At 40.4% G+C, this 14,144-nt stretch overlaps 1 protein-coding gene across 2 annotated transcripts; it reads right to left on the bottom strand.

Moving 5' to 3' along the window:
- Positions 1–4,686: 4,686 nt before the first annotated feature.
- Positions 4,687–12,899, bottom strand: LOC131564062 (fmr1 neighbor protein-like). Of its 2 annotated transcripts, none has more exons than XR_009275347.1 (5): positions 12,059–12,122; positions 10,830–10,964; positions 8,156–8,252; positions 5,520–5,667; positions 4,687–4,842 (listed from the first exon to the last, which is right to left on the bottom strand). XR_009275347.1 is itself a non-coding variant. In XM_058814320.1 (5 exons), exons 1-4 carry the CDS (start codon positions 12,879–12,881, stop codon positions 5,550–5,552), a joined length of 402 nt encoding a protein of 133 aa, XP_058670303.1. In that variant the 5' UTR covers positions 12,882–12,899; the 3' UTR covers positions 4,687–4,842; positions 5,520–5,549. The 2 variants fall into 2 exon arrangements, 1 of the variants encoding a protein (XP_058670303.1); XM_058814320.1 differs by lacking the exon at positions 12,059–12,122 and adding an exon at positions 12,830–12,899.
- Positions 12,900–14,144: the final 1,245 nt, after the last annotated feature.

Raw genomic sequence — 14,144 nt, 5'->3', positions numbered from 1 at the left:
GCCTGATCTGTACCTGATGTGCCCCAACCCCAGGTTTTTCATGGTTTGAACACACTCATATTCTGGCATTCTAGGACTGTTCTGGATGAGGATCACCACAACAGTAATTATGCCATGCTTATGCACTATTCAAAAACTTGGGCCACCTACTGTGACATCAAAACAATGGGTAAAGAGCACCCCAATTACTGCATATCCCCAGGCTCTCAAATTTCCTTGCTTCTGATAGTTTTTCATAGAGCCCATCAGAGCTCCTTCCTTCAGACTGAGTTCTGTCATTATTTAAAGCTATCACTTTGGTATCTGGGAAATAAAAGTTGAAATATCAGCTGTCAATGCACCCAATGTCAGGAATGGGAGTGAATTTTTCCTTGAAGATGATGGGAAAAGACACATCACACAGCCAACCACAACGACCTACTGCAGTTCATAAGGCCATGTTTAATTGAAGAAATTGCTTTTTGGCAATGCTGCTGCCTACCTGGGGCATTCAACTGAAGCAGGGCTTTCCCATTAGGAAATGTATGCAAGAGCATTTTATACCTGTGCATTATCCCCTGGATATCCCAGGTGTGCCCTAAGTCCTAAGCACAGGTTCTGTTCTTTGCGTTGGCTTCTTTTTTTTGCCATACGCATCTTGTGTGTTAGTGCTGGATCAATTACCTTGAATATGAAAATGTTTAAAGCTTGGAGAGTCAGTAAAACCCTGAAGAGGGGCCTGGGCAAGAGTGCCCTGCTAGTGGCAGGCCCAGCACTTGCATGAGAAGATTCCTTTTCTAAAGGAAAGTTGTTTTAATGTTTTCATTTTGACTCAGCTGATGACCCACACTGGGTGGAATATTGAACAGCTGTAGCCTAACAGAGTGAAAAATGACCCTGTTGAAAAGCAGGGAGATGGGTACAGCAGGACCAGAGCATCTGTAGCCACACTCCCCTGTGGGGGGAGCTCCCTGTGGAACTGCATCCCCCTTCCCACTCCTCCTGGGTGTCAGCTGGCACAGCCAAACCCTCAGAGCCACCAGCACAGAGGTGTGGCTGATGCTGCAGAAACAGAGAACAGTGAGGCTCCATTGCACTTACCTGGACACAGGACAAAACACACACATGTGCTCAGAGACCTCTCCACTGGGATGGGAGATACACACAGGATGGTGAATTCTGTGAGGAAGCAGTGCAGAAAGGAACATGGCTTTTGTGGAGGGACTTGGAGGCAGTACAGCGGAACTTGGAAGGTTAAAGCAGTACAGCTGTGGACAGTTTTTCCCTTTCATCTGGCAGAAACCATTTTTTCCCAGTGCTTTGCTAGAACAAAAAAGTTTTGGAGCACAAACAGCAGAAGCAAAATTGAGTTAGACAGAATCAGTTGCTCCACTGAGACCTTACAGGAGAACATAAAACACCTTTTCCAGGGAAACCTTTACACTTCATTTTAGCTGTGCATCCAAGCCTAGGTCAGCAAAATCACAGCAACCATAACATTTAAAAATTACATCCCTTATATGGAAATAAGCTGGAAAAATATTTGTTGAGTAATGAAGTACATTCTTCTCCTTTATGTGCACCACCTGGCATTGTATGGATCTCAGCTGGGTAAAATAGGCTTTAGAACTGAACTTCAAATCTTCAAAAATACAAGTTCCCCAGTCACAGAGATTTTGCTTAAATACAATTCTGTATTTGGCCTTGGATTTTTGAGCTTTACAGTTCAAACCTATTCTCTCATTCCACTGTATTTATTTTTTAAGTTCAATTCTTGTGACTTTGAAAGCTTTCTAAAGGTCAGAAAAGAGAAGTACCAGATATTGCCACAATCACCCACAATGTAATGCAGTCATTTCATACTGCTTTAAAGCTTTCAAAAAAAACATGGTGAGTTTTCATCTCAGGGAGCATGGCTAAAGGTGTGGGTCAGGCTTCAGAGTGAACAGAAAGCCAAATCCTTTGCCATTAGATGTGGTGCAGGTGATGTGATGGCAGAGCTGTCCGGCTCTTGAAGCCCCATCACAGCTCCCACCTCTGGGGCAGCAGCAGCCACTCCTGAGCACAGCTATCAAACATCAGGCCAGGCTGTTTAGCCTTGTATTTATTTAATCTTTGTGAAGATAAAGAAGGATGTTCCACTGAGAGCTCTTTTGTTTCACTCTCTATCAGTTCAATAGGAATGAGAGCAGAGCTAAAGCCACAAGCAATGGTTTGTATATCTTGTAAGTCTTCTAAAGCCTTGTCATCATATGCTGTATTATGTTGTCTTTTTTACTGAGTGACCATTGCTCTATTGTACACCATCTGCCTTTTTGTGACTTGATGAACCACGTTGTAAAAGGCAGAAATCAATAAACTTCTCCAGAACCCAAAACCTTGGCAGGAAAAATGTTTTCCTGCAGCACCATCTTGTGGTCCCTGGTTTTAGTACTGGAGATGTTCCTCCCCTCTGCCTGGGCCGGGAAGGTTTTTCTGCACTCTTGGGAACCACACCCAGCTTTCAGCAGCCTCTTTTGTAGCCACAGAGGTACCGTGAGGAGCCGGGCAAAAATGATTGTGCCCTCTGGTAGCTGACCTGGGCCCTCATCGACTTCTTGGAAGGGATAGAAGGGACAAAGGAAAATTGAATTTGGTTTGATATGCATGATACAATCAGCAGCCTAGGCACTGGGGAAAAGACATGTTTCAGTTAGATGGGAGGGAACCCCATGCTGAAATTGTTCTTTAATATGGTTAGGTCCAGGAGCACAAACTACAAGTAAACAAAAACATTTTCTGCACGGGATCTGAATATCCAGTGTAAGCAGGCAGCCAATCAGCTGATCAGAGCATCCACCTTTCTGTGACATTGACAGTACAGTTTGCATCACACACAGACCTGTGAATAAATATCTGTGCTGTGACCCTAAGGTGGCAATCTTGACCTTCAACAGCAATGAAATAGCTCTTATGACATCTTAGGCACAGAGAGCAGTTATTTAAGTGATACCCATGGCTTGAAAGCTATTAATTCAATGCATTGTCCAGCTAACAGAGAAATTAAAATGCAAAATCAGAACTTTTGTCTTCTCCAACTGAAAAGCAAAGCTTCCAGCTTTTTAGAAAACCTTTGGAGCAAAGCTGCTGCATGGAAAAGGACAGGCCACATGTTTGTGCCCTGTGCTCTGGACTGCTGTCCCACTAAGGGGAACACAACCCTGGCTGTAAATTTTCATCTCACCTCCTCCTCTAACAGAACATTTGGCTTGTGCTCCTCTTGTTCTGGTGCTGCCAGGCACAGTGACTGCAGATGCACTGATTGCTCACACTTAGATACAGTTGGTTTATCAGTGTGTCCCTTTGTCAGGATGTTATGTGACATTGAAACAAGTTGTACTGCCATTGACATGGAAACTGGAGGAATTTACTGCCCTTCAAATCAAAATCATGAATAACCACATGAAATCCTAACTTCTGTGGAGCACAACTCACTCTCCATGATCACCAGCCACAGGGATTTCTCTGGTTTGTCACGTGCACAGTTCAGCTGTGACAGTGCCTTGAAATTCCTGCAGCAGGGAACATTCTTTTTCTTTGTCAAGATGTCTATATATGTGCTTCACCTTCCATAAAAATAATATCAAAAAAGAGCAAATACACATCAGATTTAGAAAGCAAACATTGCCCTATTCAGTTTCCATTGTTCTGTTGCTCCACATCAAAGAGAGTGTAATACCTTTGCTTACAAAATTTTAACCAAATCATCTGTAACACAATGCTCATGACAGTGGTTGCAATGTCAGCCTTTAAACCCCTGCATATAGTTACATCTGATCAGCAGCAAGCCCTTCATGAGATCACCCATATGCATATTCCACCCACATTACACTTGGATTTTAAGTGATCCACTTTTTTATGACTTAGGAAACCAAGAAAAATGTTTTAAACAAGGAATTATGAATGTACAAAGTTTCAAAGAATCACTCATAATATTTACTCTCCAGCTTAGGACCAAAGCTCCATTCCTGCCAGTTGCAGCTCTTGGAAATTCTGCTGCATGGACTTCACAGCCCCAAAGAAATATGACAAGTGATTGTGTTATTATGGGTGATATTGACTTCCACTGACATTCTTTCAGGTGCTCACTCTGCACTCAGCTGTCAAAAAGTGTTACACATTTGTTTCTTTTATTTTTGTTACACTACAGAGAAATGGAAAAAAATTGCATTTTGGAATCACCTACTTCAGGAGACAGGTCATCCTAGGATCAAAAAAAGTTGTGTGGTGCAGCAATACCCAGCAGAGAGAACAACTCCAGAGACAACACTCTCACAGTTTCCTTAAGTGCTCTATATTTTTGCCAAGCATATCTTTAAAGCAGTTGCCCAACAGCAGATTTCCCAATTCCTCTGTAGCCTGGTAAGGAATTAGCTGTTCTCCTCAGCCAGAGTAGCACTACTGTGCCGTGGGGCCATCCAGTATGGAACCAGAGCAAGCTTCCTCTCAATACCAATTGAATGAGTGACAGCACTCCCTTAATCTTTTTCTAAGGCTGACCCCTACGTTCAGATGGACACATAACTGCTCTCCTTATATCCCTCCACAGGGATGCTGTGGATGAAAACAACACTGACTTCACTGTTCAGGGGTTGCCATGAGCAGTTTGCCTCCCAGTGTTACCAGGTTGTTTTTTTGTACAGGAGGTATAGAATGAGTGCAAGAAACCAGAATGAAAAAAACTTTAATTGCAAAATCAATAATATTATCAAGGGTTAACAACTTTGTATTACTCCAATGCTAAAATAAAACATGTCCTTTTCTAGGAGAGAGCTAAATAGTCCTGGTGACTTCTGCTTGATTTTCAGGATCAGGTGGATGTTCCTATACACCAAAGGGAGAAAAAAAAAAATCCCAAACATGAGTGTGACTTGATTTAGGGACACCTTTACATTTCTGCCAAATCAATACTCTCCCTGAAATATTTCTTTATTGTCTAATGACCTCCCTAACACTTTATTATTTCATGTGACCTTTAGCAGGCTATAGCTTGGCATGGTCACATGAAGTAAATAGCATTTCACTCTCAGATTACATTTATTTCAGTAGTCAGTTGCTCTTCAGAATGAGGAAGAATGGCAAGAATGCCAAGGTGTGGAGCTTTGGGAATGCCCCAGCTACAAACCACCCTATCCATACAGGAAGAAAGGCTCCTCAGTGTCTGTACATGGATTTGCCTCTCCTGAAAGCAGCAGACCCCATTGTGTTTCCACTTTTCATGCTGCACTTCGCACGTGAGATAAGGAACACTGAAGTGGCAGAGGGCTTTACCCTCAGCCTGTCCATGGCACTGCTGGCAGCTCAGCACAGCAACCAAATTCTTGCAAACTCATTACCTCTCCCACCACAGGAACTGGAGGTGATCCCTGACAATGCCTTTGAGCAATTCTGCTGCACTGGCAGGCAGCAGGTATTTGGTAGTGCATATCTTTAGTATTCTACACAGACTCAACAGAACAACCCTAAACTTAGAACAAGAAAATACCCCAAAGTTAGTTTACCTTCCTTTTTTGTCATTTTGGTTCTTTAGGTCAGTCCAGTAAGTGGCGATGGATCTCTTCATCACGGCTCTTTTTTTCAGCAGCTCTTTTTTCCCGTGCAATTTTCTGTACTTTTTTGCTGATCTTTTGTAAAGGATTGACACAAGGACTGCAACATATTAAAACAGCTGAAACTGGTTGATTTCCAAAGTAGGAATTTAGAGAAGGTCACCTAACTTGAGCCATGAAATCCTAGCTCCAGTGAAAAAACCTCAAAAGGCTATAGTTGATTTCAGAGGCCATCATAAGATTCATCACCAGAAGAAAGATTAAGGTGAGGAGACGCATTTCAATGTTTTTCCCATTTCTTACATTTTTTTCATGAATTTCACCTTTTGATTCATACAGAATCACTCAGGACAGAAAATACCTTTAAGGTCATCAATCCCAGCCATTAACCCAGCACTGCCCAGTCCACACAGGGCACAGCCAGGCCTGGGACACCCCTTGCTGCCCAGCTCTTCCTGAGAGAGGAATTCCTGCACAGGGCTGCTTGTCTCATCCCCAGCAGGCAAGGATAGGGAGACAATGCAACCATGACCAGAAATTTCCCCAGTAACAAATTAACAAAATTCTGTTGGCTTCTTAACACAGCTGTACTAGGGATTGGGCAGGAATGAAGAAACTTTTCCATTCAATTTTTAAAATCTACTCCGTATTATTCAAAAACAGGGCTATTTAAGTGCACCTGCATTTTTCTAACCTTTAGTGTTTTAACCTACCTGTCCTTGCATGTAGTTCTTAAAGAAGACTAACAAAAGTGAGAGGATTAAGATAGGCTGGCACAGTTATGGGCATAGCAAAGCCATCAGAGCACAGCTCTAGACAGGAAATACTGCGCTGATAGCACACAAGGGAAATTGCCAATTGGCAGGGAACAGATGTGTAGATTCTGCTTCCTGCATGAGAAACACCATGGGAAGGAGGCAAACACACAGTTTGTCCATGGGGATGTGGAAAGTAACAAAGCCTCACTGGCTTGGGAAATTAGATCAGCTAGAATTGATCAAGTGCGGCAAGGAGAGGAGTACTCAGCTCCCTCTATCAATATTACAGGAGTTTCATGTTCCTATATTTTCTTTGTCTGGCCATGGTATAGAAACTTGGCAATTTACTCTAGAAGAGGCACAGTGGAGTTAAACAATTATCCCAAATTTCATCAGTAAAAGTCCTCTTATTTTTTTCCATAACTCTAGAGAACAGTTTTTACTTTTGTGCACACCAGTTGCATTTGTACACAGATTTGGCATTGTACACAGGACTCTCTCAACAATGACTGTATAATGTTGAAAACAAAATAATTTCTATCCAGAGAGGTTTTTGGCTTATTAAAGGAATGTTTCTCAAAGCTCTATCAACTGTCTCTAAAACTGGTAAAACTCAAAATTACAGTGTGGTAGGATTGCACCTTTCCTCGAACTTAAGTGTATGATATTGGAAATTTAAACCATTTAGCATCTGGTTAGTTACTGCATTAAAAAACAAAGCAAAAAATCAAGTCAGCAGAAGAGCAAAATTCCTAGCTTTACTGGCCATGAAAAACCACAGAAATGATCATTTAAACATTAATGTGAATTCTCCCAAAACGAATACATATTAATTCATTTTCCAGAAAATTTATGATAATTTCATGTCGATTCTTTGCCTCCTGCTTTCAGAGTCACTGATGACTCAGTGCAGCTATCTGTATGCTGAGCATCAGCTGTTGAGCACAGTGTAAGATGTAATGTGGAGATTTTCACAGCAGGTTTTGTCAAAACGTGGAACTCCACAGCAAACAGCCATCTGCCAGGCAGCCTCATTAGTAAAGTCTATGTGTGTGTGTATATGTGCATGTATATGATCCCACACAGACTACTATGTCTTAGAAGAATAAAAGTTTAACACTTGGAAAAAAAATCTGCACTAAAAAGACAATTCTGTCATATTAACCAAGTTGTAGCACCAGACATTCAATATGAACTACTACCTAAGCAGAATAAAACATAGTTATGTTAATTCATTCCATCAGTTTAATGACCTTGATGTTGTGGAGTTTACATTTTCCCTGCATCCTGAGAACACATACACATGCTGAAACACTTCACACTATCAGACACTAAACTGCTTGCATAGAACTTGCAGGCTGTGAAGCGCCCTATACATTAAAAACCCCACTCTGCATGTTAGAAACATTGGAGATCATTAATTCCCAACTCACAGCCCCTCTTCTCACTCTACTCAGGCCTCATACTTTGTTCTTCCCTTCCTTGTCTTACTGCATAACTCCAGGTCTGTCCTGGAGGGAATCTGCTTTTGTGTTTTACATGCAACTTGCCAAGCAAGTGAAGTAAGATTAAGTCCAAGTCTTTTATTTCCAGGTCTTAGAAAGAGTACTGGGGCATTAAATAACCTTTTTTTCTTTAAGCCAAATTGACTCTCTGTTTTATGTAGCTCCAAAATAGGATTCCTCTTTTATATTTGAACATTAGTTTCTTGCCCTTTTTTTCCCCCAATCTTGTCTCCCCTCACCTAGTTAAAACATGTCAGTTCTCCATATTTTCACCATTTAGAACCAGTACATCATAAATTAGGTCTGGTCATGTGCAAACACTTACCTTCTCTGCAAAAGGGCACAGCAACAGAACGGTAGAAATCCCAAAAACAAAAATCCTCCTCCGGTAATCAAAACCACTCGAATGGCCAGCTGCACGTCTGTGGAGCCAGCAGAAGTTTGCATTAGCTCTGAACAACTCTGATACAGACACTGAGGCTCAGGTGGCACAATCACCTCTAAGAGAGACACCTTTGGTGCCATGAAATCACAGCTCAGACAGGTGTTTCATCAGCAAACTCTGAGTGTACTCAGACACACTCATGCCTAAAGACTTCAGTAAATGCCAAGGAAAACTGCCACCTCTCAGATGAACTTAGAGTTGGACTCACCGATCACCACAAGGATCTATTCTAACTTAAATGTTTCTATGATTCAGCAGCACAATGGCAAAACAGTAAATGTTAGGAATGAGCTCAGGTGAGAAAGAATTGGTCTCAAATTTCACTTCAGTTGGAAAAGCACAAGTGTTTGTTTAGTTTCAGAGGCAACCAGGGTTTGGTTGAGCCTAGGGCATGGGGCACTGTTGAGTGGGGGGAATAAACAATAGTTAAGAAAACCAATCAAAGTCCTCCAGAAGCTGCTTTAAGAATGAAGACAAAATCTTTCAAATGAATTCTATTCATCTACTTCAGTTCATAACTTTTGTAGCATTTTCTTAAGGCCTCATTTATTCCCAGTGAAATTCAAGGCAAACTTCCAACAAGAAGAACCATTCAGTATGCAGCCTGTGACCAGCTGAGAAACACAACTGCCATGAGTCTAATATCTGCTAAGTGCTTCTATTTTGTCAACAGATTGCTACAAGGCAAACAGTAAGTGTTTGCATTTTCTTTGGACATATGCTGTGCATCCAGGAGCATTCAAGGAGCTCATTAATCTATGAACAAATAATTCTGTAAAATAGTCAGCCCTCGATATTGATGTCCAAACAATAAAAGCTAACTGGAATGAGGAATCAAGCAGTCACAGATGAATAAGCATATTTAATTTTAAAATTTGCTTCAGTATGTATCTCAAAAACGAGCAGAGGAGCTATAATTTTCATTGTACAGCTTTTCTTCTTGCTGTAGTGAAGTGCCTTTTATACAAACTATAAAGGGCCAAACTAGGACTGAATATTATTAAAACCTTGAATTTCTGTAATTTGTCCCTAATTAACAAACGATTCTGATAGCACTGAATAAAACTTCCTTCAATCCAAAGTTATCTAGCTGGTAGTAACTCCAGCTGCCCCAGCACTGGAATGTGGAGCTGCTCAAGCACAAGAAAAAATTCAAAGTCTTATTTTGACCTCAGCATGCTCCTGAAGAAGCACAAACAAGAGAAAGTGAATTCATGTTAACTGACAAGTAACCTTGGGGTTTCATATCTGTGTTAAGTCAGCTCATCCTAAAAATTGGGATATCACCTCTGAAATCATTGGAGGTATACTGAATTATACCAGGAAGAACTAAATCACTAAGTTTGAGATTATGGTTTCTTTTTACTAACTTATTATCCATGTTCAGCAAGATTGCTTGTGTCTGAAAACTCTTCCTACATTGTTGGTTTTTTGTCCTTGGATAAATTAAGAATTTGACTGGACACAGCCCCTGGGAAACACATTGTAACTAATGCTGGTAGAACAGGGAGGATTAACTATATGGCTGTGAGAGGTCCCTTCCACACCCAGTAATTATGCCTATAATAAAACACCTCTAAATTGTTTGCTTTTTTCAGTTTATTGAAGCAACCTCCATGAAAAGCAACAACTGTTTCTAGAAAGCTAGACAAATAGGAAAAGTTTAGACTAAAAATTAAGATTTTACACAAACCTTTCAGTAGAGCAAAGATAACTATGGTGTTATAAGGAAATATAGGATCTACAAAAAGAGCTTTTTGCATTTATATGAGGAAAAAAATCATGCCCACCAAGTTGATGCTCAAAGGAAAAAAGGAGGTAAAATGTAATGTTAAGGCTAAAATTTGATAATACAGAACCACTGACATTTTGGTTATAAGAGACTCCTGCAGATCATGTAGAGCAATCTTCCTCCTGAAGCAAGGCTACCACCAATATGAGATCAAGTGAATTGTATCTTTTCTATCCAAGTCTTGAAAACCTCCAAGGCTGGGGACTCCATCCTTTTTCTGATGAACTTTTCCCTCCCTAATGTCTGAGCTGAATTTCTTAAGCATCAGTTAGTGGCAATTCCTACTTGTTAAATCATCTGATTCTTCCAGGAAGAATTTGTGACTCTTATTTTTGTAACTCCCCTCCCAAACAGGCTTCAGTAGCTATTAAACAGCCAATTAGCCTCCTCTTCACCATGTAAAACACAAATCCAGTTCCTTCACTTTTTATTCACTGCACTTTCATGGAGTCACTACTTTGGATTAACCCCCACTCTCAGCAAACAAAGCCTTTACTTCATTCTTTGTAATGACATATGTGACTATATTTATTTGTATGGCACTTGTTCTTTGTTTGTACTGGGCTTGACAGTATCCAGAATATTTTCTATTAATTAATTGTTTCCTTTATTAGTATAGATGAAGAAATACATGCAAGCTTACAGTTACTTTAAAGAGAGGGGTGTCCTGGAAAGCCAAAGGTACAAACAGCAACAAGAACTATACTGTGTGACCAGGGGCAGGGATTGCTCTGGGGCAGCAACCCCGAGCAGCACACTCACCATCTCTCACTGGCATGTAGCACTGCTCCTCCTGGCCAATTCTGAAAGGACAGCAGTGAATTTTTGAGCATTCAGTCAGGTTCAGGCCTTCTACAGGACAAGGAGTTAAGAGTCGCTCATTGCTGAGGCGGCAAGCTTGAAAAAGAAAAAAAAACAAAAAACAAAAACAATGTTGGGTAAGATGTCTGTCCTGGGAGCAATGTGAAACAGAAGGAAGCCATCACTTTGGTGTATCAAGAATGTTTTGATTAATTAAATCTGCCATGACACAATATCATTGACATTTATATATGTTCTCTCCCAAAAACTAACCAATTTTTATATTGAAATTAGCAGAAAAGCTAAATCATGTCATAGAAAGTCTTCTGCAATTTGCTTTGTTTCTGTAAAGATCTATTACAAAGCTGAATCTAAACATTGTGGCACATTTTATACTTAGGTTGGGTAAAGTAAGTGAAAAAGACAAACTAAGTTTTCTGACTGTTCTGTTTCTAATTAAAAACTAGCAGAAATTTAAGGCTTCTTTTCTTTTTTGTAGGACTATATTACAACTAACCATCTCTATTTGGCATTTATTATTTGTTTCTGCAAGCAGCTGAAAAAACAGCTGCTATGAAAACCCCCCCACAATACAGTTAATGAACAACACATTTAAGCAGTTTTTGAGATTTCCTATTTAATAGCAGATTTATTGATAATCATGAGATACTCTGTGGGAATGGTTTGAATGTGTAAGATAGTTATAAATAGCAGACGCCTCTGTATATTTAATCCCTATAAAACATCATATCTCATCCCTTATGTTACACAGCAGCTGCAAAGCATCATTTGGTTCCAACAACTCCCCCAGGACTGGCTGTATTGTCAGTCTCACATTTATCAGAGACATTACTGGTAGCCAAATTCAGTTTATTAAAAGGGGGGGGGGGGGGGGGGGGGATCAGGATCTTCATCAGTCCTCCGTGTTTACTTAGGCCTACATGTGAGCAGTAGTGGTGGAGACACACTGATATTAATGCAGAAACACACCAAGTGAAAAGTGCATTTCTCCTTCTCACTAGTCTATGGTCTGGTTATGGAACCAGGCTGGCAGTTTTTATACAGAACAAATATATTTTGTGCTCCTATTATTTTGCTTTTTGATATTAGCAAGTTAGCATTGTGATTTCCAGTTGTCATCCTATTGCAGGGGTTCCATGCTGTTATCTCCTATTGCAAAAGTTCCATACCTTCTTGGTGTTTCTCATCATCAGCTGCTCAGAACACTGACTCTTCTTCACAAAGCAGTCACTGACTCCAGTTCCCCTCTCAACCAGCCACTCTTTTACAGCACTCTTCTTCTCATTGGGTACAGCTGTGGCCTGTTAAAGTCAGGCCTGCTCCTAATCCTTGATAATTGGCCCAGCAACTCCTTAGGGGTAAGATTACTTTCTACACTATCTTTATTTTCTTGTATTCTACTCCCCTACAATTTCCGTCTCTATAATTTTATGAAATAATGTAGTTCTTGTAATTTTACTTCAGCAGTCCAAAGGTGAGTGGATCACTGTAATCTAACAGGCCTGAAGCCTTCCTTAGCCACCAGAAGTGGGAGAGACACCAGTGTGGGACAAAATCCTTCTTTCATTCAGACTGTGACAAATTCCTTTTCTCTCTATGTGTACATGGGAAGACTGGAAAACTAGTCCAGATGAGATACAACAAAGCTAGGCATGGTGGATCCCATGCCAAACTTCCAGCATAATTCCAGCATTTCCAGCACAGTCACATCACTGGTGATGGAGGTTTTACAGGAGGGTAGCAATGCAAACAAATCTGTGATTGTCCCAAAGAGGCACTTAACAATCCTATTTTCAAGAGCTCTAGTGAGTTTTGCAGTATTAGACTGAGGGTTTTAAACACATGAACTGCTGACAGTGATGGGAGGGAGGGTGGACTGGAAGTGAGGCAGAAGTGGGAAGGAAGAGAGAAATAAAGCTGCAGGGTGAAGTGACACTTACTCATTGGACTGAAGAAGCTTAAGAAAGATTCAAATACACCTTTCATTGTCATGTTGGGTTTGCTGGGTTCCTCTGCACTCTGCTCTGAATCAGGCTGAATCGGTGCTGCGAGAACTGAAAGTTCACAATGATTAGCTCATTACCATCAAAACTATCCGTAATTAATTAAAGCAATGACATTTTCATACTGATTATTACTCATTAGGAAGGCATTTACAGTCATCAGGAAACTGTGTCTACTGATGGCTAGCAAGGTTAAGCACAGATGTCTTTCTGTTGTATTCACTTATATTGCTTTAAATTGCTTCATGAACCACAATGAGTAAAGAACTAAAGCTGTAAAATTTAAATTAAAGAATGCATTCAGGTGGAAATTGTCAAGGATAAAAAGCCCTGCTGCTCACCTATGAGGTGCAGGTTAGATGAAAAAGCTTGCTGCATGTATAGTTATATTTTTCCTATGCACACAAGCAGAACTTCTAACTTTTTAAAGATCAGACCCCAATTAAAACACAGAAATATGGTGAAAGGCACCTTTATCAGACACAACCAAACATGCATCTATTCCAGCTTCTTATTTCAGACAGTGACCTGCTGCAGTTGCATAGTAGAGCAAAACATCTCTAAATATAGAGGTACTGTTTACACAAATGCTGCTGATTTCTTACTCTGGGACTTCCCAATCACCTTTCATTTTCACTATTCTAAAAAAAAAAAAATGGGATCAGTAAACCTTGCTGCCTCCCTACATCTCTTTTTCATTACACCAAAAGTGCAAATCACAGTAGGACTCCACTGGCATTTAACCACTCCCCAGTGAGGGGGAAGAAAGAGACCCAATATTCCACCTGTTTTCCTTTTTCCTCTCCATGAGGGAAACTTACACCATCACCACTTTAATAGCTTTCAGAGATGGAGTTTGCTGAAAGCCATTTCATGGTGTTAGAGTCCTTGTGACAGAAGTGAGATCACAGCCTAACCAAAAACTCAGGTATTGAGCAACTTCAATCTTTTGGATAATTCTTCAGCAAGAAGAAGGAAAAAAATAGAATAATCTATAATTGGGGGAAAAAAAGAAAAATCAATGATCAACTGTGAAATAAAAGTAAGTTGTACTGACAGGGATGAAACCAGCAGGATGTATTTCTTGTACAGATGCACAGAGGGAAATAGGAAATATAGTTGCAGGAAAAAAAATATTTTGCTCTATTTAAGTCTCAGAATGGATCAATCCAATCTGAAGCAATTGCTTGTAATATTTCCCAGTATTTTCCAAGCATTCCCAAGACTGCTTGCTAGTCAAAGTGCTTGCTGC

Source organism: Ammospiza caudacuta, chromosome 14, assembly GCF_027887145.1.
Source record: "Ammospiza caudacuta isolate bAmmCau1 chromosome 14, bAmmCau1.pri, whole genome shotgun sequence".
Lineage (NCBI taxonomy): Eukaryota > Metazoa > Chordata > Aves > Passeriformes > Passerellidae > Ammospiza > Ammospiza caudacuta.
Note: the sequence above shows the minus strand (reverse complement) of the source record. Positions and strands in the feature narration are given on the sequence as shown.

Excerpts from the sequence above, each read along its gene's own strand:
- LOC131564062 (XM_058814320.1), bottom strand. The coding sequence starts at position 12,881 with ATGACAATGAAAGGTGTATTTGAATCTTTCTTAAGCTTCTTCAGTCCA. Across the intron at positions 8,253-10,829 it reads CTACATGCCAGTGAGAGATG|ACGTGCAGCTGGCCATTCGA; the intron begins GTGAGTGTGCTG and ends CTGGCTCCACAG. Across the intron at positions 5,668-8,155 it reads TGTGCCCTTTTGCAGAGAAG|TCCTTGTGTCAATCCTTTAC; the intron begins GTAAGTGTTTGC and ends AATATGTTGCAG.